This window comes from Octopus bimaculoides, chromosome 1 (assembly GCF_046866305.1).
Source record: "Octopus bimaculoides isolate indiv1 chromosome 1, ASM4686630v1, whole genome shotgun sequence".
Lineage (NCBI taxonomy): Eukaryota > Metazoa > Mollusca > Cephalopoda > Octopoda > Octopodidae > Octopus > Octopus bimaculoides.
The window spans coordinates 108,993,118-109,017,977 of record NC_142928.1 but is presented as its reverse complement, the minus strand read 5'-3'; the positions used below and the strand labels follow the sequence as shown (position 1 = coordinate 109,017,977).

Here is a 24,860-nt window from a genome sequence, read left to right as displayed (position 1 = left end):
GAATATAAAAAATTATTTTATTCAAATAAAAATGTGTCATGAATAGACGTAAGTGATAACTGTATTTGTTTGACAGTTTATTAGACTGTCTGACAAACACATAAATATATATCATATATTACAGTATAATCAATATGATTATAGCAAATTTAATAATCAAATTTTTTGATAAAGGACATTATATGTGTGTGTATTTGTAGGGTTTCTACAGATTCCATCTATCAAATTGCCATGTCGGGCAAGCTGGCAGACAGAAATTACAGGGGTGGGGCCTGGCATATGCATGTGTGTGTGTGAGTGTATATGCGCATGTGCATGTGAATATACATCAGTGTTTATATATTCCATGCTCGTCACCGCTAGACCAGTCATTCTGCAGTTTTAAAGACATGTGGAATAAAGATCTCGCCTACCTGAAAAACAGGTAAGTGTTGGCAACAGAAAGTGCATCTGGCCATAAAATCCTGCCTCAAATAAATCTGTCCAATTTGATGGAAAATAGATGTTAAAATGAATGAACGAATACATATATATATATATATATATATATATATACATACATATACATACATATATATACATACATACATATATATATATATATATATATATATATATATATATATATATATGGATATGTAGATAGTATTGACAAGCTACACAGTACTAAAATACTGGTAAATCAATATTTTAAGCATTGAGCATATTGTTATTTTTTCCAATAGATTTATCATGTTCACTCTTTCGCAAGTAATGTTCCATCAACATATACATAATCCAGGCAATTATTCCAGTACCACTTAGGATATATAACTTAATGTCGAGAGATAAGCTTGATGCATAAGCATAAGCTAAAGTCAACCCAACACCTTGCATCATACGGAATGCTGAAAATGCTTCTTCGGATTTTTCAGAGAACACCATACCAGTAAGAGCTAGAAGAAAAAAGAAAGTTTTATATTTTATAGACAACAGACAAGATGAAAAATAAGAACAAATACTTACAAGTTTTTGTATTAAATGTTACCTAAAGGGACAATAAATTCACAGCCTAATATAAGGGGAGGTTCATAAAATTTGAGATACAATAACTCAGCATATATATGGAAATTTGAATGTATATGGCTGAGTATGACAGTATAGAAACAATATCTATACAAACTTGCAGTCTTTGAAAAGGAAGCTTAACACCAAATAAGGGAAATACAGTGGCAAAATATGGTTTGGAAAACAAAAATCCAAACTTAAATGAAGTTTCTTATGTCAACAAAATTATGATTGAAAGTCAATAGCTCAATAGCAACAGTAGAGCCATGTCCAAAAATAACACCAAAGAAATCATTCAACAAAATTTGAATAATATTCTTTGAAAATCAAGGCTACAATGGTTGTGAACAATGCTGACCAAGGCCCTTTGCAAACAACTGAAATTGCAGGCATTAATGCTGATAGACACCAACAAACGATAAGGAGTCAATAAATGTTCTTTAGTACTTAAAACATTATAATAGTTTAACACCCTTCATGAAAGATAAAAAAAATAAACAATGAAATGGACAAACAAATCTCAAGAGGTTTACTTACAACACAACTGAGAAGCATAGAATCCATCTGATAATCCCCAAAATCCAAAAATGAGGATATACGGTAAAAGAGAACTGTTCACTGGTTGCCATAAGAACAAGCTGAGAATGACCAGTTGAAAAGACAATGATCCTGAATAGGGGTTTAAAAGAAAAAAAATATATAATCAATAACTGTGTAATGTAGATTCTGGAAAATATAGGCAAGATGATGTTAATGTCTAACATAAAGACAAGACCATACATTATAGGGAAGGGTATAGTTGATCAGATTAACAGCTATTTATTTTATCACCTCCAGAAACTAGATTTGAACTCAGAATATAAAAGGATGTAATAATTTTTGTTGATCACTCTATTGATTTCTCATAAGAGATCAATAGAGTGTGAACCTAATAAGAGCGATAAATTTTGGTTCATTATATCTGGACACTTTATTTGATATATACATAAAATTCAAGAAAAATATATAATTATAAAGACCACATTGAAAGCAAAATATTCAAGTAATATATTTTCTTCACACACATAAGGAATTGAGGAAATTGTAAAGTTGTTGATTATAATAATCTGAAAATGTTATTAGATAAATACAAATAAGATAAAATAAACAGATTGTTGTTGTTATGTTGTAACCATTATATGCACATACAATATCAATATAGAAAATAAACATTTCAAATCCTTAAATATTTAAGAATATGATAAACAGTTGTTTTAAATTTATTGCAGTTAAATGCAAGGTATACTAAAATTATTTTAAGAAAATAAAAAATATAATAAAATAAAAATATTTTCAAACTTTTAGCTGTATGTCATTAAGCAGTGATAAAGTTACTATTGTTTCTAACTGATTTCATACTTTAGTATAAAGCCATAACTTTATAGGAGAAATATAAAGTACATTCAATGGATGGTAAGTAAACAATGTCTACCTTGTAGTATTTGAATTCAGAAACTACAAAACAATTTTATACTGTAAAGCATTTAGTTTGATGTTATATCATTTCTTAAAAAGGTAACTATTTGGTTATATTTGGAACCAAATATTATATTCAACAGTCACATTCATCATACACACAGACACAAAGAAAACATTTTCACTATTACATTCACTATGACAATGCCATTGACATTTTACACAGAAATAAGTTGGATTATAACACTTTATATGCATCCAATAAACAACACATCAATAAAGATATTTCATATTTAAGTTCTCAAGCTCTAACATGGTGGGAGCTATCAGATAAACCATCTACACAATGATAACTAAGCAATGTAGAAATAAAAAATTCATGTAGTCATGCAATACTTAATTCATTGCTGGAATTTATTCTTTCCACATCTTTGTTGCTCACTTCTCTTACAGTAAGGCCCAGTTCCTGAGCAGTCATAGTTCCACCATTGGTTTAAGGCAACACATGTCTGAAAGCCTTCTCACTTCTGACCCTCACCCACAAACCACAACAGGTGCAAAATTGCCAGCCTTAAATTTAACTGGGATGCAACGGGAACCTCTTAGAAGTGTTGCTTCACTTGCTAAAAATTGCAGGTAAATCTCCCACAAATCATACGTTACCATCTTAAAAAGGATACATTGAACAATATATAAAAGGATGGGATAGTTACTTTTGATCCTTAAGTCAGCTCAGTAAAGGACAAATTATCCTTTACTGAGGATGGAAATATAAAAAAAAAACTTGGATGCAAATCCTCTTGAAACATATTTTGAAGCATTGCAGCTTCTTAGCATTCATCAAATTCAACTTGCTTGTCTCAGTATAGTTACCACCAAAATTCCAGAACTTATAAAACAAAATGCACAGAAGCCACATTGCTCTTAATACAAACAACATGATGAAACATGCAGTTTAAAACAGGCTAACACAAAACACATTTGATAGATTGAATATAATTCCAAACATTTCAATAGTTTTACTTTATCAATTTTTTTTTCAAGCAGAGCAGACAGGAAATGTCCTTTTATAAAAGCTAAACACCTATTTATAAAAGATATCTAAACTGATTAACTTGAAATCAAACAAACAGAAATACATAAATATCAATATAAAACATGTCAATTCATTTTTGTCAAAGTAATTTATATGAAAATTTAACTGAAGATGCAAATGCTTTTTAATTTTTGATTTTTACTTCTATATCAAATGACAAAAAACAAAAAAAAAAAAACACACACACACCAGATTTGTGTAAAATTCAGGGAACATTTTATAGAAGATATTTGTTAACGAAACTTACTGTTGTAGAAAAACAAAAAGTTTTCTTCTAACAATTTAGTTTAATAAGCCAAAATTTTCAGATTTTTCAGTTGAAATTTAATTTTTAAATGTTAATTTGAATTTATGAATACTGAATTTAATATTGTAACTGTTTCTATATATTATTGGAATCATTTTAAAGAAATTGTTTTACAATCATCTCAGAATACAATTCAACAGAAATGTAGGCATTATTAGAAGCAATGAATTTATGTTTAATGTATTTCTTTTACTAAAAAAAAACAATATTTAAAAAATGTATTTTTTCAAATGTAATGCACAATAATAGTTTCAAATTATGGCACAAGGCCAGCAATTTTAGGGTAGGAGGTAAGTCGATTACATCGACCCCAAAAGGATGAAAGGCAAAGTTGACCTTGGTGAAGTTTGAACTCAGAACATAAAGAGAGGCAAAATGCTTACCAGCATTTTGGCTGGCATGCTAACAATTGTGCCAGCTCGGCACCTTCCTAATGTATAACAATGAAAATTCATATACATTTGTAAATGCAATTATAAGTATAAATAGTCACATTTTGTTAAACAAATTTTAATTACAGAAGTAAAATAGAGAAAAATGTATTGCTAATTTAAGCAAATAGCAAAAAAATAACAAATGCTATAGAGATGTGCAAAATTTGACATTAAATAACAATTCAGGGCTCATTGGAAATATTAAAGAAAACATGTTAAAAACAGATATTGATTAATCATGACAGTTACTTATGTCATGAGTACCTATACATATATATCAGAAGCACCAGTTCACACTTATACAAATATGTGTGTGTACATATATATAAATATATATATATAAGCACACACACACACATATATATATATATATATATATATATATATATATATATATATGTGTGTGTGCACACACACATATATACATAAATATAGATATATATATATATACATAAATATATGTACATATATATAGATATATACACAAATATATGTACATATATATATATATATATATATATATATATATATATATATATATATATATATATATATATATATATATATATATACACACATACACACACACACACACACACATATATATATATATATATATATATATATATACACACACACACACACATACATATGGCTACAGTCATATGACTAAAACAAATAAAATATATATATATATATAGATAAATTAAATATAGAGATATTCTATTCACAATCCAATAATTCATTTATATTACAATGTTACATTAACTACTATGAACATAATATGACATAAATAATTATAAAAACCATAAAAGGCCAATAAATTGTTTTGACTTATGTATTTTTTTTCTGATATACATAATCAGAGTTCCATTATATATAAAGTCACTTCAGGGTCTTGGCTTTAGAAAAAGATGAAATTCTATGTGAAAGGACGGCTGGATTGCCATGGTACTTTCAACCTATCTAACCATGAACAACACATAAACTATAATCCTCTGCAAAGCTCAAGTAAACTCCATACTAGCATATTATTTGCATATAATACTACACGTAAACATCAAAAAACATGTACAAAAGGCTTAGATAGGTTGAAAGTACTTGACAATACAGCCATCCTTCCACATGGAATTTCGTCTTTTTCTAAAGCTAAGACCCTGAAGTGACTTCATATATAATGGAACTGTGATTATCTATGTCAGAAAAAATATATATAAGCCAAAACAATTTGTTAGCCTTTTATGATTTTTATAATTATTTATGTTATATAAAATTCATAGTATTTAATGCAATATTGTAATTTGAATAAATTATTGGATCGTCAATAGAATATCTCTATATTTAATTTATTTTTATAATTCAATCATACCAATATTTATATTGTATCCAACTGTTGTACCAATGAATTAGAAGTTTAACACAGCGCTTTGAAGGATTTCTTTTCCTCAGTTTGTTACTTTATGTGTTATATATATATATATATATATATATATATATATATACATATATATAACACACACACACACATATATATATATATATATATATATATACATATATATATGTTATATATGTATATATTATATTATATTATATTATATTATATATATATATATATATATATATATATATATATATATATATATATATATATATATATATATATATATGTTTCTAATATAAAAATAAAGTCAACCTTGTTAAGAGTTGAACTCAGAAAATAAAGGAATGTAACTAAATACTTAGCATTTGGTTGGGTGTACCACTGTTTCTACTATATTGTAGTACAAAAGTGCTTTCACTCCAGGTTGGTAATTTCAATAAGAAATTTATAATTAACATAATCCTACACACTATAAAATTGGTACATGTAAAACTAAATTTGGAAATAATATGGATTTCTTTTAAGTAGAAAACAAACAAAATGTTTCAATAAAATAGTGAGGGGAGAAAGACTGTGTCTATGACTTTAGCAAGTACTCAAAAACTGGAAGGGCAGCTGATATTCAGCTTGAACATCTGTTAGTAAATGTATAACTGGGTAAGGAAGTGTTTTGTGAGGAGCCTAGCAGTTTAGCATAGTAAAAAGTAATGGAAATAATAGTAAGTAGAAAAATGATGTGAGACTTGTAGGGCAAAGGGTTTTCAGTGGAGAGTGTATGCAGCTATTTTAGTTCAGAGAAGAGACTTTTGTAGTAGCAGTAGTAGAAGCAAAGAAAAACAACACATATATGGAATTAGTGACTGAACCATTGCCAATCAACTGAAAGGCCTTTTGTACGTGTTCTTTGATGTTTACATGCAGTATATGTAAATAATACTCTAGTATGGAGTTTACTTGAGCTTTGCAGAGGATTATAGTTTATGTGTTGTTCATGGTTAGATAGATTGAAAGTACATGACAGTTTCACTGATATGAACAGTGCTCATGACTTTATGCTGTTGAAAGAGACTAGAAAATCATGTCCCTACTGGAAGACATTTTGAAGGTTAATGTTCATGGACTCAGAGAATGTTTGGAGTAAAGAGTTTAGGTTAAGTGTAGATGACACCTTTGAGTGAAAGGCTGAGGAGTGAAGGGTAGTGTCATTTGCATAGAGGTGTATGTTAGAAATGACAGCAAGTAAGTTCTTACTGTACAGAAGGAAGGGGATGAGAAACATTATTAAATGTTAGATACACAAAAGTATTAAGTGAGCCCCACTGGCATACACTGCAATGTTGCTATCTGATAGGAAACTTTCAATACAAGAAATGAGACAGATGAACAAATTATAGGGAAGCACCTTAGCTAAGAGGTTCTCATATCTGATAAGGCATGGACTTTATGTCAATTGCAACAACATTGCTTTCACAAAAAGTCTCACACAATGAAAGTAACTTTCCAATAGATCTGGTTCTATGAAAGCCAGGGTCACCAAGAGAGATTGAATGAGATGAAACAGATAGTTGTTGATGACTGTTTCCATTACCTTTGAGATGTTGGAAATGAATGTGGTAGGGGAAGACATTGCAAGGCTAGAGAAGTTGCCATTTTGGGGATAGAACCCAAACATTGGGATAGAAATCTGGAAGGAAGGAAAATTTGAAGAATTTGACAATAATAGAAGCTAGCTCTGAAGTCTCATATTTGATTTTGGTGAAATGGGTGTTGTTAGGATTGATCACTTGGTTGATTTAAAGTGTCCAGAAAAATTTTCCTAAAATAATTGTTTCTACACTGTGGTAAAAACTGGAGGGCAAGAAGTGCATGTATGGAGCTGGAAGTGAAATGAGTAGCAAATGCATGGTTTTTCTCAATGAGAATGCAGTAGACAGATTTTGTAAAGTTGTATTTGCGTTAAAATTGAGTTGCTATTTAAATATTTAGATAATTGCCATTTCTATCAATTTAATGTCTAGTTATCTTGAAAAGGAAATATAAGTGTATCAATGAATAATTTTCTAAATTTTAAAAAGTATCAGCTATCTTATAAAAACATGATTTCATAGGTAATATAGCATTCTTTCATTGAAGTTCACACATGAGGTTCAATTTTTATAATATTCACCAAATGCTGTTTGGAAGCAATCTTATAAAATCCTTTTAACATTTTACTCTTTATGAAAAATGGCACTTGGGTAGTTTGTTTTTTTATAAGCAACAAAATAGTAGGAAGTGGGCTTCATTATAAGAAATTCTTTTAAAAGAAAAAAAAAAAAAGAATAATTAAATAATGGACTGCAACTAGTGTGCTTTGCAGATATTTCCATAGAGCTTATAGTTGGTTCATTGTCTCTTATGAATTCATTTAGATTAGAGACATTTTATGTGAGAGATCTTTAAGTGCTTTACATGTTACATTATTTTAAACAGTAATATTCCAAAGTCACTTGCTACCACAACTCAATAAATTAAAATAAACAGCATAAAATAAATTTATATTATGTTGCTTAGAGTTTCTACAATTCCAAGAACCAACAACAGCACCAATTTGCTGACACATTTTATTTCAAGCCAACAAATCACATCCAACAATCTTAAAAAGGGATACCATTGGCCAATGTAATCTCAAATAAATAATATGGAATGGTCATGGCTGGAATAATTTTGAGCATAGGTCTGCTCAATTACAGATGACCTATGGGCAAACAACAATTCATCTAATTTTTTTCTCAGTGGAGGAGAAACAACACAGTTTATGCCCTTATCTTATTCTCTACAGAACAAAAAAAGAAAAAAGACATTTTGGTTTTATAAAATGATGGTGAAACAGAAGATTAAAAGTGTGTGCGTGTGTGTATGTTAAAAGCACTGACATTCTTGTGACTCATTCTCAATACATATAATCAAATTTACACTACCTTGTTTAGACATTGTATATATACAAATAATATCTATATTTCATCCTTTGTAGAATTTAGAACCAAATGAAAATTCTGAGGTAGATGATAAAATATGTCCAAGCATTATGAGAAAGGGAGTATTGGAAAGTTCAAATATTCATTTTCATACCTTTTGCAAGGGCAATTATATACGCATATCAAAAGAAATGAAAAGGAAGAGCATCATTTATATCCTGGTGTACACTTTTTAACATAATATCAGTATTACTTTACAGCTGTTTCTAATAACATACCACGTAGATATGATTTCTTTTGGATAGTTCAACCCTGTAGAGGAAGAGTTCATTCATTGGATGCTATTTGCACACTCACTGATGAACATTAAAGTGAAGCTGAAGAATTTCAACTCAAAATAGAGAAGCATTGATTCATTGAAAAATCTTGTGATTCAAGTATCCTTACCCACATCTACCTATTTAAACACACTATATAAATATAAAACTAACTTATTTTAGCAATTCTAAACTCTGTATATGAAAATGAAAAGGGAGTTTCAAAATAAAAGAAAAAAGTTGTTTTTATACTTAATATGTATGGTGTATTTGAGTAATTAATTAATTAGGAAAGAAAAGATGATTCTTGAGAGGAGACAAATTTGATTATCAAAGTTGTCAGCTTATCATGTAGCTGTCTTTTTATCATACAAGATGACAAGATATATCTTAAGAGTAATTCAGTACTTTAGTTTCAAACAAGATGAAAAACTTATGCTTCTGGTCTATTTCAATAATTAGTAAATGTCTAGAATTCAGTGGAAATGTTAATTAGATTCATTGACAGATACTTTGAAAAATATGGGAACAAACATGCAGTAAACTCTTAGAAACATTTTACACATAAAATCATAAATAATATTATGAACTAAAACTAGCTGTTGTTAACAAAATGCTCATTAACCAGTTCATTTGACTCTAAATTTTGATTCAGAATGGGTAAATAGCTGTAGTTATATCACTATCTTTGCTGTCTTCATCATCATTAGTATTTTTGTATGTTGACTGGGGGACTTCTTAGCACAATGTAGTGATAAAGTTTGGTAACTTTAATTAGGTATGCAAAGGGTGTTTTTGAAATATTTTCTGTTTATTAACAAACCTTGCTAGCATGGAAAGCAAATATAAAACACTTTATTGTAAAAGTAGCAATACATAAATAGGCATAATACATGAGAAACAATATTAAAAAAAAAGTTTCATTGCATTGTATATTAGGAAAATGCTTTATTAGAAATTCACCAAAATGTTGCAACACAGATTCAATGAAGAAGACACTCACCTTCAATTAGTTGTGGGCATACATGAGATAATAAGCTGCATTGATATTCCAAACTCAGTTGGAATACCAACAATAACTGTTTTAAAGTATCTCAAGCCAACAAAATATACAACAAAATTTTCAAATTTATTTGAAAATAAATTGAGGAACTTGAAAGAAAAATATTCCATTAGCAACTTTAGCAGATACAACAATGATCATTGTCACTAAAGAGAATTTATTAAAGATTACAATTTCGTTAATGCACAGGCATACATAAAAATACATGTACACACACATATATATGAGGTCTGATCAAAAAGTATTGGGACTGGTGCTGTAAAAAGAAAAGTATGACACATCGATTTGGTATTTAATCGCCTTCAAAGTAGTCACCTTCTGCAGCCACACACCTTATCCAGTGTTGTTTCCATTGATAGAAGCATTCCTGAAATTTCTTTCTTGGGATAGTGAGCAGCTATCTTGTCACATTCTCTTGGGTTCTCTAGACATCTTGAAATCTTGCTGGGGTTTTCCACTGCAAAGATCAAGCCCTTGTTTCAGGGTCATAGCAATAGACCCATAATTCATCACTTGTTATGGCCATTTTCAAAGTTTTCATTTTCCTCGACACAATTAAGGAGATCCTGCACAGTTGAAATCTAATCTTCTTTTTAAGATGACCACACTCTGCATACTTTAGCTCTGTTATCATAGCAACAGTCTGGATACTTTTTGATCAGACCTCATATACACATACATATGGATACACAAACACACACACATAAACATACATACATTTTATATATATATATATATATATAAATACACACACAGACAGGCAGGCACACACACACACACACACACACACACACACACACATCTGTATATATAAAGCAATACAAACAAAGATACTAGGCAAGCTACCAAAGCTTTTGTATTTTGCACTTATTCAAACCCTATATCCCCACATGTTAATGATATGAAAAATATATTTGGGAAAACACCATGAATGCATAAAAACGTTTACACATGTACTTTTTCAAAATATATTTTTCCTAATATCTCTGAACACTTGGAGGACATGTATGAGTGCAAAACAAAACTTTCTGTAGCCCTACCAGTGTCTTTACTCACAGTACTTTATAAATACAAATGAATTATTCTCTGTATTTGTATCAAGAGTTTTATTTTTTATATCTTATACCAAGTATGAATGAAATATTGATTTGGTTTTACATAGGGAGAAAAAAAAAATCATAATAGTTTACAAATACATTGGGACAAGAAGAAAAGAAAAACTACTGATATAAATCCAGATAAGAACCAAAATTTTCAAATTGGGGAATAACGCTAGTTAAGAATAAGAACATGCTGAAGCTTAACCAGTACATCTTGCCTAAATTTCCCAGAATTATATCAGGTATAAAATCATTCATATGCAAAAGAAATAGAGTAAAACATGTCCTACCCTTTGTGTAACCTTGTATTGCGGACAAAAACTGGTATACGTACCGTTAGATTCAGAACATTTTAAAATCAGATTGCTCATTTGATGAAAATGCTACAGAAAGGAGGATCTTCCTGAAATTCATTATACAGATGAACTTTGTTCCAGTAGTCTACAGCCTTGATGATCTGCCCACTTGTTTCTTATTGCTATCAGCCCATGAACTGACCTCCCTATTTGGACACTGGCACTTTTACTTGACTCAGACAAATGGTCTCTCTGGCACAAACCTCATCACCAGAATTACATCTTTTCTGCTGTTTCTGTTCTACAGACTTCTTTCAATTCTTTTATTATACTGAAAGCAGAAGTAGGATGGATTTTCTTTGAACCTTTTTGAATGGTGCCAACTAAAAACTACAGGACGTAGCATTGAAACCCATGTTTCCAGTACTTACCTCTTCTTAAAATACAATGCATCAAATTAGAACATTTCATTTAATAAATACAACAAACTAATTAGGAAAATGAAAAGATGTCAATAGCAACTTTGCCACACCAGTAAGTACTAATGCTTATCTAAGGGACTATAAAAGCTATTCGGAGAAAATCACTGCTCAGTATTTCTGAAGCTGAGAGCATATTTCTACCTTAAAAGACCAACAAATGTGAAATGATATTATGTCTTCTTTTAGAAGAATGGAATCACTGATAAATATCTTGACTTTATTTTATAACTAAGTGAATTTATGTGTCCAATCAATGAAACTGGGTCACTAGGAACAACTAACAACAAAAGTTAGTTTTTCAGTACTCTGAAACTGTAAACACTGCAAACTTCTTATAAGCTTAAGAAAGTTTCCATCCCAGAGGCAAAATACTCAAAATTTAATCAGGGTGGATATATGCTTTCAAAAAAATTCTTCAATTAGAACTTCTGTTAAGCTGCATTTTGCTGAATAAATATCCCTGTGTGCAAGATGATTCAGTTTATTTATGCATAGTGTATTTAATTCTATAACATCTCATTTACAAAGAAAGTCATATGCAACAGACTAGCATCCTACACAGGAACTAATTTATCTTTCACAGATGAATTAATGCTATGGATCTTCTGCCAGCCAAAACTTTGGTGCTTTATGAAATTATTCAATTAACTTAGAATACTTAATTCTGAACATGCTTAGTATAGCTCAGTTGTAGTCTCTGCTATTTACAAATGTAAGTTATTATTGAGATATGCACATATCATTGGATTTAGAGATTATATCCAAAGTAAGCTATTGTCTCCGAAAATATAAAGTAAATCTACCTAAAACATATAATGAAAATAAATTAGAATTTTGTTTTTCATCTAATTTAGTATACTAATTTATTCCTTTAATTTCCATTATGTTAATAATGATATCTGCATACTTAAAATGGGCAAAGCTGAAATTAACAACATACATCTAATACTTATAAATGGCAAAATAATTCTATGCAGTCAGTTAGAAAATAATCAAAAATTTCAATAAAGGCAAAAGAAATCAACAGGAAAAAGTTATAGAGTTAAAAATTGGAACATACCTATGGTTATTAGTAAAATTCTACCAGTGATTTGATTCAGCCAACCAGATATATAGGAACTGAGAGCATCTGATATTCCATAACAAATCATCAAGTACCCGACCATATGAACACCAAGCATGCATGTTGCAAATGCCTGTTAAAAATATTGTAATGAAAATGAAACTACTTTATAATAAAAGCAGAATCCTAATGTTAAATTTCAATTTTTACAAACAAAAAATAAATATATTTCCAGGAGAGAAACAGCTGTTCTTAACAAAATGCTCACTAAACAGTTCATTTGACTCTAAACTTTGATTTACAATAGGAAAATAACTATAGCTTAATGTTAAGTTAAACTGAATATTACTTTCATACTTTAACCTTTTTTTTCATCAGTTAATACAAACTAGTTATATAGCCAAAGGATTGCAGTATGTTTGATTCCAAGTTGAAAATACTTTCTCTTATTTATACTCATTGACACCAATATCTTCTGGTTCACAAATATCATATAATAAAACAATGGTCATGTATTAAAAACGACAAGGCTTTAAGAGCTAAATGCAGATGCTCAGGTTAAAAGTTAACTTTTCAGTTTCTCATTAATTCCATCAAATAAATATCTGAATAACAGGAGTTAATATTATATGCACAATATAAAAATAAGAAACATTAAAATGACAATACTTGCAAAGAAAGTTCAAAACATTTTGAAGAGTGAAAGGAAAATAGGAAGTGGTGGGAGATATAGAAGACTTTTGGGTAAAGTAATAGGTGTTTTGAGATTTTACCAGTTAATAATCATATTACCTACCTTCGTTATTTCTGCACTGATATAAGCCAAATGCATGGCACTAAATAAATATATTGGAATTAATAATACAAAACGCCAGTCTTTCATGAAAATTAGAACAGATTTTATGTCTCTCCACAACTTTTCACAGTTTCTGGTTGTCTGAGGTAAACTATTTCTGTAAGTAGAAGTGAGTGGATCCACAAAAAAGAAAATAATAGCAAAGGCTAATATATCTAAACCAGTAAAGATAGCAGTCAACAAAAAAATAATATTTTGTGATATTGGCATACTTTTCTCATCCTCATGTTTTAAATGGTTGTAGTTTATACCACATTGCTGATTCTTATGAGTGATATTGGTAATTGCTTCTAGAGTAGAATTTTTATAATAGAAATCTGTCTGATTCTGTTCATTAAGTGAAGAACCAGTTTCACTGCTGCTTAGTATTAAAGATGAAATTAAATTCCCAAACACTTCTGAGAAAAACAATATCAAATAAAATACACCATGAAATTTACTACAAATATGTTCAGTCTTTTGTCCTTTCTTAATGGCATAATCACAGGCAAGCCGTTGAATATATACTCCTTGAGCACCCCAAGATACAGCATTCCAAAATCCAAGCATTGCTGATGCTGGCATAAGAATATAGATACTGGGGTAACAATTGCTAATTACATATAGGATATGAAATAGAACAGTTACAAGGGTGGCTCGGCGAGGTTCAAGTTGTTTAACAACATAAGATGCAAATAAAGATCCTATAACAAAAAACGCAAAAAGACAAGACAATGTGATAAGTCCAACACCATTACTGTTGTTAATACTGCTCTGCAAATGACGTAATGATCCAAATGCCATGTACATGACCATGAATCCAATACTGTATGCAATTAAATTCTTCCAATGATTTGTAGTTTTTACTGTTTCAGAAGATATGACAGACATATTGTCCTGATAAGTTTCTTGAATATTCTTCAAAGAAGATATATGCATTAATGATATATTAGAATAACTGTTGTTTAAGTTATTTAGCATATGAATGCATGCATCGGACAAGTTCACATGCTCTTGGCTTGAACAGTGAGAAGTGGAAATTAAGTTTGAGCTTCCAAGAAAATGAAGCAAAGGAATGTTTTTTTCTTTGCTGAAAGAAGGTTCAATCTCTATTATGTTACTGTTGTTGAAATCTTTAGAATAAAGAGGATCAATTGAAATTATTTCAGATTCAATAAGTGGCAAAGTGCTATCACAACTATTTTGCTTTTCCAAAGCAACCACTTCCTGAATGTTCTCTCCATATTGTTGCTGCTCATTACCATTCAGTTTAGAGGCTTTACTGATGAGAGACCCTTCCAAACATGTCTGTGAGAATTCTGCAGAGATTTCAGTGGTGTTACTGTCCATAACTGATGGAGAATGGGGGTCAAAGTTTTTCATTAATGAACAATCTTGACTACATTCAACCAGAGAGGAATCCTTATCATAAAAGTGCAAAGTTGTTGCAGTATCATTGATGTTATTACTTGTGGAATGTGTTAACAAGGAATTATTCATCATATTTAGTTCTGCCATCTTCTGGTCACATTGATTTATAATCTCATGAGCAGGTGTGTTACCATTTTGATGTAAAAACGTTTTCTCTGTAAAGTTTTTTATTTCATTAGCTGATTGACTTGATGCTAATTCAGGATTATCAATAAATTTTGTATAACATTTGGCCCTAGAATTAATTGATTCTGTTTGATCGATAAATGCTTCTTGCAGTTGTTTTGCTTCAGGTATTATAAATAATTCTTTAGAATCGTTGAGTTTATTTTCATAAGAGAGAAATGTATCTGTGGATGGATTGTTTAAATTCAAGGGGGTGATGCATTTGTCACTTTTATTTTCTGCAACATTTGGTAAGATGTTATAATGATCTGAAGCAGTGGTTTGTGCAAGCTCATAATTATTATATTCTTCAGGTTCACCATTACTAACTTCATCCCCAGACATACTTAAAAGTGAAACATCACTGTCTGATTGATTTCTCTCAGAATAGACATTACCAATAACTAAAGGATTTAAGATTTCTACAGATGTATCACTTTCAACAGATGAACTGAGCAGAGGAACATCACTATCAACACAATAATTCAGGTTTTCTTCTTCATAATATATGTCCATTGCCTTAGTGTTCTCTGCAGTTAGCATACTTTCAAAGTTTTCAATAGTGAGTATATCTACGCCACCAGGTTCCACTTGTGGACTATTAGTTTTATCCTTTAAATCTATAATAATTCCATCTTGTGGGGCAAAGCCATTTGAGTCAGACTCCAAACATACCCCAGTGATAGGAGTATTATCAACATCTTCAATTACATTGTTTTCTTTACAGATATGCTTCACTGAGTTTACATCTTCATGAAATAAATTGTCTGAGGTAGAAGTTGTCTCTCCCTTTAGTTGCATTTCATGTTCACAAGGATAACTGAAAAAAACAAAATATTGCCAAAATAGTTAATTTTGAATATTCATTTTTAGTTTTTTCAGAAAACTTCATTACAATAGAAAACTGTAATATTTTATATTAGAATATAAAAATTACAGAAAGAGGTATAAGTGAAATATGATTATTTGAGAATTTGTCTACTCATCAATAAATAAATCTTTCATTCTTTTAAACAATAATGTATTTATAATGCTGAACATTATATTGTGTAACCTGAACATAATTTTATAAGATAAATGTCATATGTTTACAAACAGAATAGTATGTTTACTTGTAAAATAAAGAGATACAAAGTAGAAAAGTGTTGCAAACACTGGGAACAGAGACATACATTTGTTTAGAATAGCTAACTGGTTAACAAATATTTTTACTTGATGTGTTTGGTCAAAATAGAACAGTTAATGACAGTAAGAGGAAAAAATATTGTAAAGAGAAAGATAGAAGAGAAAATAATTAACGGTCAGCAGCTTGTGTGACAGACAATCATGCAACCAGTTATGAAATTGAGGGAGGGATGGGGGGGGAATGAGAGAAAAAGATATGGTCTGAAGAGATGAGATAGAAAAGGGGTGGGGGGAATGAAGCTCTACAATGATGGAAAGATAACATAGCAGGAGTGTAGAGAGTAACAGAATGATAAAGAGAATGACGAAAATAAAGCGATCAATCAAGGCGGGCAGGCACAGAGAGAAAGAGGGAGAGAGAGAGAGAGAGAGAGAGAGAGAGAGAGAGAGAAGGATTTGTGCATGATATTTAAGGATGTCGGGAAATGAAGAAAAGAGGCGGAAGATTTTGACTGAAAAAGAAAATTGAGTGCAGGAATAAAAAAAAGTTTAAGAAAAAATAGGAGTAACTGATAGGCAGAAATAAGCACATCATTTCTGTGAGTATTAAGGGAGTTTATAATGACTAATGTATTGCGACTACGGAGGCGAGCTGATAGAATCGTCAGACAAAATGTTAAGCAGCATTTCTTCCTGCTCAAATCTCGCCGAAGTCAACTTAGCCTTCCATCCCTTAGGGGTTGATAAAATCAAGTACCAGTCAAATACTGGAGTCGATGTGGTCGATTTGTCCCCTACCCTCAAAATGTAGCGTTGTACCCCATTCAGAGGAATATTGTGATCTCGGTTAGCATGGAAACCGACTAGCCGGCCTGCTGAATCCTAGGGCTCATGAAAAAAAGAATATTGGAAATAGAGTTTTGGTGATAAAAAAAAAAAAAAATTTTAATGTTGATGCGTAGTTAACAATATTTTCTCTACAAAAAAAAAATATATAGCAGGTTTGTTCCAGTGATCACATAAACATATATTACAACTGTAAATTTGAAAGAAAATACAACGAAGAACCAGAATAAATATAATATATACACTGATGCTTTAAATATATATATTTATATAATTTTTTAAGTACAAAATATATTTCTCAAAGGAATCCAATATATAATAAATGATTCCAGATTATTCTTGTATGGCTGACGAAATCTTGGCTGAAGAAATATTGCATGTGACACAAAGAATCTGGTGAATTCACCTTTGATATTGAATCAAACACTGCTACTCTTGTGAAATATGTATTTTATATAATTATAGTAAACTTTAAAAAACGTGTGTGTGTGTGTGTGTATATATAAGTTGAAATCTTTTTAGAAAATTTTATGATGTTCAGGTTTGCATTGTATTCTGTTATCTTGATTTGGTATCTTATGTTGCAGTGCAAAATAAAAAGATATCAGAAAACGAGCAAGAAAAGGATTAATCATTAAGCAAAATAAGCACGGGCTTGGGGTATCAAGTGAAGACTGAGGCACCACAGAAATGGTAAATGGTTTACAGCACAAAAGAATTCACTTTAAACTTGCTAAAATAATATTTGGGATGCCTTTATCTCTACTAAGTATATAGATGCAGATGTGTTACCTAAAATTAATTTTGAGGATCTGATCAAAGACTTTGCAATTCAAAAATGAAGGAGGCAACTTTTCAAATATAAATAAAGTGAAAGTATGCAAAAATAAACATTATTTTCCCTCTTATTGTTTTGTTTTGTTTTGAAAAATAAAAATTTATTTTATGGTTTGTTATTGTTTATATTTTGAATTAGATAATCTTTTATGGAGGCACCAAAATCTTTTAAGAGATTAGGGCCTCGATAGGTCTTAATCCGGCCCTGGGTTCAGGATGTACAAAGTCTGTTGCTAACTATAAATAATGTCATAAAAGCTGGGCTTTATATATTGTCAATGGTGTATACTGTACTGTAAACAAAGCCCAGACAAACCTCGATTATCTTACATGTCAGCGGAAACGCAAGAACACTGACAAAAGCTCTATAATGCCGTAAGTTTTCGTGCGAGAGAAAAATATTAGTACGTTAAATATAAAAAAATTACTATGAAAGTAAACTCATAAATTAACAAAATAACACGACGTATATTGTTGTTGTTTTTTAAAATTTTACCAAGTAGCTTTCACTTTTACCAACGTCTTAAAAATAATAATGGTTTCAAATTTTGCCATAAGGGCAGCCACTTTGGAGGAGGGAATGAGTTGATTACATCGACCCTCGGTATTTCACTGGTACTAAATTTATCGACATCGAAAGGCAAAGTCGTCGAGGAAAGACTTCCGCCCCCTCGATGGAATTTGAACTCAGAACGTAGCGGCAGATGAAATACTGCGAAGCATTTCGCCCGGTGTGCTAACGATTCTGCCAGCTCGCCGCCTTTTATAATCCTTTCTACTATAAGCACAAGGCCTGAAATTTTTGGGGAGGGGACTAGTCGACTAAATCGACCCCAATGTTTCACTGGTATTTAATTTATCGACCCCGAAAGGATGAAGAGCAAAATCGACCTCAGCGGAATTTGGATTCAGAACGTAGTGACAGGCGAAATACTGCTAAGCATTTCGTCCAGCGTGCTAACGATTCTGCCAGCTCGCCACCTTAATAACAACAACTTGATACAAAGCTATACCTTACTGAATTCCTTAAACTGCAACATGGTTAATTTTAGAGTCACATTTGTACACCACCCATTATATACACATTATAATAGGCGTGCGTGTGTGCGCGTTATTTTTACCCGCCCACCAAGTCAGCCCCAATCAAGCAGACACGATTCTTTTCTACTCTATGCACAAAGCCCGAAATTTTGGGAGAGGAAGCCAGTCGATTAGATCGACCCCAGTACGCAACTGGTACTTAACTTATCGACCCCGAAAGGATGAAAGGCAAAGTCGACCTCGGCAGAATTTGAACTCAGAACATAAAGACAGACGAAAGCAGACATACGATTAAAGGCATTCTAGCAATATTCCCTGTCTTCACCATGTCTTCAGACATAATGTAATATAGGAGACTACAGTATGAAATGTCCTTTCTATTTTTAAGATAATAAGGTTATGGATTGTGGGAGATTTGCCTGCCATTTCGAGTAGGCTGGGTGACTTTTATTCAGTCGGTCATCTGTTGTTCACTCCTAGCTCGGACATACGATCAAAAAGTATTCCCATATTCCCATGACCATATTGTTTGTTTTATCTAAGTTTACATTATCCAAAAAAGATGATCTTAGATGTTTTTTTTAATGATAGTATGATTCAATGGAAATTTGACTGTTATTTCTAGCAGGTCGAGCCACCACGTAGATGCTCTTTCATTGGTTCGTGTATCCGGGTTTCTGTTTGCGTGTCCAAACGAGTTACGTCAGTCTTCTATTACAACTACATTAAAGATCTCAATTTATAGCGGCCCTTATGTCTCACCTCACCTCTCACCAATAGGGATTGAATTGATACATCCTAGATGTCATGCCCCACCATCCTACTTCTTACCTCAACCCCACGAGATAAAGACGAATAAACGCCCTTTATAGAAATAGATCGAAGCAGGTATCATGGCTGATAGGGGGTGCGACACAATGAAGAATATTTATTACACTTTTGACTTTGAAAAAAAAAAAATTAACAATGTCTAACCTTATATTTTTAAAAAATCATCTAAGCAAATGACAGTACCTAAACGCATTAAAAAAAAACTAAAAAAAACGCTATATAATATTTTCAGAACACTATTTCAGAAAATTATCTCCGTTCTCTTTGAGCATACAAAAGACAAATTTAACTGGGGCAAAATGAGCAAGACAAAATAAAGTAAATTTAACTCTTCAATCCTCCAGACTAACATTTGAAAAAAAGACTCATACACATCAATTATCCAACCTTAGACGCCAGTAAGATCAGAAATGCAACATAAGTTTATCCACGTCAAATCTAAGAGGATCATGGAAAAATGGCACAATGAAATTAGGGAAACTCGACTAAATCTAAAAACTCAACAGAATATTTTCTCTTCATAATATATTCACACACCATGCAGTGAAAAAGAAGAAGTAATTGAAATTAGTCATTACTCATTTTGCCCCACTTTTAAAACTTAAAAAAATTTTTTCTTTTTTAGAAGTGAAAATTATCAAATTAGATATTAGTGTGTGTGTGAGTGGGGATTGACTTGGAATCCAACAGAGAAAAAATTTTGATCGGTAAACACCGAAGATTAGCCAGATATTTTATTAGCAACATCAATTACAATCGGGTCAAAGTTGAGGAAAAATTTCTTGAAAACAAAAAGTATGTCACCTTATTGTTTCAAACTCTCTCAACTTCAACAACTATGCTGACCAACTTTTACTCCCAAAGATGATGCAACAGTACAAAATAATGACGCAGAAACAGTTAGGGAGAAAATAACAAGAAATCAGAAGTTACACATTTTACCCCACCCTCTATATTTTATAGAGCTTGGAAAGAAAAACGAAAAAGAAAGTTGGATATGGCCGGACTTGAGCTCCGAACCTATTGGCTGTAACTAAATATTGCAGACATTCTAAGAATTCTGTCAATCCACCGCTATACTTTGATTACTAATAAGCAAATACAATAACTAAACAAAGAAGTTTATTTTATTGCGTAATAATTTGAAGTATCGAATATTATTAGATGAACAGATAAAACATTAACTAACTGGTCATACATACACAATACGGGAAACCAAATTTAAGGTGGAAATGCTGGCAACAGAATTTATTTTGTTTTCCAGGCCATCTTGAATCACATTAATAATTGAAAGTTAACAATAAATTAATATATTACACACACACACATACATACATGCATACATAAATATATATATATATATGTGTATGTATATATACACACACACACACACACACATATATATATACATATATATGTTTGTATATGTATGTATGTATATATATATATATATATATATATATATATATATATATATATATATATATAATTATTTGCATCAAGGTATTTAAATAATGGCTCCAAATTAGGATCGAGATTAGCATATCCGTGTATATACCATATAGGGACACTCACGCATATATCAATGCATATACGGAAACATCCTAACACATATACATGAATATATATATATATATATATATATATATATATATATATATATATATATATATATATATATATATATATATATATGATATATTATATAAATATACGCATATACATTTTTTTACACACACACACACATAATTTATCTGGACAATCAAGTCAAAATATGCAAATGATGTAGAAATGTAAAATTTAAGTCATATATGTTAGAGCATGTGATGTATAGAAGTATTATTCCGGACATATCCAGCAATTATTAGCTCTTTGGCTGCAGTGGATGACTAGGTGAACCATCCACTATTTATATTATATATTTTCTTTACTGAAACAACGCTACTCTTTTAGATTAAAAACGGGAGAAATAGAATTTAATATATAAGATAGAAAACTTGCATAATAAACTATGTGAATTTTACATAACTGTAGTTATGCCATATATGTGTGTGTGTGTGTGTGTGTGTGTGTGTGTGTGTGTGTGTGTGTGTGTGTGTGTGTGTGTGTGTGTGTGTGTGTGTATGTATGTATGTATGTATGTATGTATGTATGTATGTATCAGTGGGATTTGAAATTACCACATGGTACTTTTATCCGTCGCATTACTGATTTGGTGAAGTAACTGACCTTGCCAATAATGCTTTACTTTATTTTCAGTGACTTATATTCAAGCAACGTATATTTTGATAAAACAAAAGAAAAGAAAACGAAGTAACAGCAATAATAATTTCGTTAATCTTTAGAATGAATATCAGAATATCGTCGTAATATAATACTGATTATTTAAATATTAAGTTGGTATGTATTGAATAACAATGACGATGACGTTTCAACCGCTAAATAAAAATTCTCTTGACCCCTTTAAAGAAATACTTTTATAGCTAATAAATTCAATTTATTTCATTATGTCTATAGTTACCATTTTCAAGCATTCGTGTCACTAAATGACTATTGAATTGGTTTTACGATTTTTTTTTTTTTTTTACAATAAATAAACAGTATCATACAAAAAATATATTACTATGAAGTTACAAAGTGAAAAATAGATTTCGAAGCCTGGACTTACCTTTTATGCTTAGGTGTTTGGTTGTTTAGCTCCATGTTTGCTTCGAAAATGAAACAATCAAAATTTTTCTTAAGGTCCATTTTTTTCTTATGATAACCGACTTATAGTAAGTCAAAATGAACGGAGAAGAAACGTATCGCTTTCTTCGTAAAGGAGAAGATAGACTAAAAATAAAAACAGGCAATCAGATAGACAATTCAAAGCAGATAATTGCAGGAATTACTTGCAGTGCGTCTTCGGAGTTTAATAATCTGACAAAAGCCCCTTAATCGATGACGTCATGAGAAGTAGGCGGAGCTAACAAAGAGGTTTACTCCGTTTAGCGATCATTCTTGTTTTTCATTATCGATTCCATTTTCTTTTCACTGCTGCTTATTTTAGTTGAATAGCTCAAACATCTGTGCTGAAACAGCAGTGTTCAATAAAACTGCAGAAAAGACAGTAGGATGAATAATGTAATGCAACGACTACATATCGATTACCAAAATAGATACAATATCTTAGATTGATAAGAGAAATGAAATATATTTGACGTTCATGATTCTTTCGAGTGTATATCATCTATCTCTCTTTACTTAATGGTAATAAAAATAATAATAAACAAACACCTAAGGTTGAATTAAAGAGATATTAGATAAAATTAACCAAAAGTGTTGAAATGCTATTTAGTAAAAATACCGAAAAAAACTGTAATTAGAGTATGCATAAATACTACGCTGATTTCTTTCCGCATAAATGCCCGCACATACGCACATAATGGCTGCAGTTTTTGCCGCAGTGATGTTTTGTACAACTACTGTAATGGGTTTTGCTACACGACGAAGATACTGAGGTGAATGTCTTGGCTGGTAACTGATGTTTTTGTAAGAGATTAGAATATTTTTGTACGTACGTACGTACATACATACATACATAGATACATACATACATACATACATACATACAGACAGACAGACGGGCAGATAGACAGACACACACACATACACATACAATACACACACACATACATACATACATACATACACACATACATACATACATCATTTAACGTCCGTGTTCCAGGCTGGCATGGATGGGAGGTTTGACAGGATCCGATGGGCCCAAGAATTGCATCATGCTCTCATGTCTGCTTTAGCATGGTTTCTATGGCTGGATGCTCTTACAAAAGGCAACCACTTTACAGCATGTACTGGGCGCTTTTTTCATGCCTACAACACTAATGCGATTGCCGGGGTTTTAAGCTTGGAGATGAGGGGTTAAAGTATAAAAGGTGGAAGAGCAAGATTTATGATTGTAGAGGAGCTTCATGGTGACTCATATTTAGAAGAGAAGATGAAAATGAACGGATGGGGCTGGAAAGAAATAAAATAGTAGTGATGATGTGTCCGGGTGGCCTTTCAAGGTACGAAGAATGAGTTGAGGAGTATGATTAGATAATCGTTTTGCAAAAAGTAAATGGGGAAGCGAGAGATGAGGACTGAGAGAGGAGAGGTAGGCAACAACTGTAAAGACTGGGTAAGATTAAAGGGTGGATGTTGGGAATGGTGGAGAAGGGTTGGGAAATGAACAATGATGCATGAGTTGGGGAGGTTGAGAGTGCAGAAGAGACCGGGACAGAGCGGCAGGTAAATAATAATGATAGAAGTAGACAGGGGAAGGACAAGAAAGAGAGAGATTTATACGTATGTATATGTGTGTGTGTGTGTGTGTGTATTATACACACACGCGCACGCGTACGTAAATCTATCAACGACGGTCTTAGGTTCACCAAATCCATTTACAAGGCTTTGGTCGGCCAGGGGCAGAGCCGGCTCAAGGCACCGGCAACTCGAGTAGTCGCCCGGGGCGCCATGTGCTGCGGGTGGGGGGCATCAAGGAGGGCGTGACAAAGACAAGGAAATTTCCACCACCGTCATCTTGTACACGCCGAACTTCAGCTTGCTCGGGGTTCCAGCAACCCTAGGGTCGGCCCTGATTAGGGGCTACAATGGAAGACACTTGTCCAAGATTGCTATACAATAGAACTGAACCCGGAATCATGTGGTTGAGAACCAACACAATCACGCCTAAAATTTCTTTA

At 31.5% G+C, this 24,860-nt stretch overlaps 1 protein-coding gene and 1 long non-coding RNA gene across 3 annotated transcripts; one reads left to right on the top strand and one right to left on the bottom strand.

Annotated features, from left to right (window-relative positions):
* Positions 1-24,609, bottom strand: LOC106881155 (uncharacterized). 2 transcript variants are annotated; one of them, XM_014931440.3, is made up of 5 exons: positions 22,781-24,609; positions 13,798-16,252; positions 12,999-13,134; positions 1,585-1,716; positions 1-935 (listed from the first exon to the last, which is right to left on the bottom strand). In XM_014931440.3, the coding sequence occupies exons 1-5, from the start codon at positions 22,858-22,860 to the stop codon at positions 691-693; spliced, it is 3,048 nt and encodes a 1,015-aa protein (XP_014786926.2). In that variant the 5' UTR covers positions 22,861-24,609; the 3' UTR covers positions 1-690. The 2 variants fall into 2 exon arrangements, with proteins under 2 accessions (XP_014786926.2, XP_089212028.1); XM_089355902.1 differs by lacking the exons at positions 1-935; positions 1,585-1,716 and adding an exon at positions 11,601-11,787.
* Positions 16,841-18,354, top strand: LOC128248309 (uncharacterized). Its single transcript, XR_008264542.2, has 2 exons — positions 16,841-17,156; positions 17,991-18,354. It is a non-coding gene; the product is annotated as an uncharacterized LOC128248309 (long non-coding RNA).
* Positions 24,610-24,860: the final 251 nt, after the last annotated feature.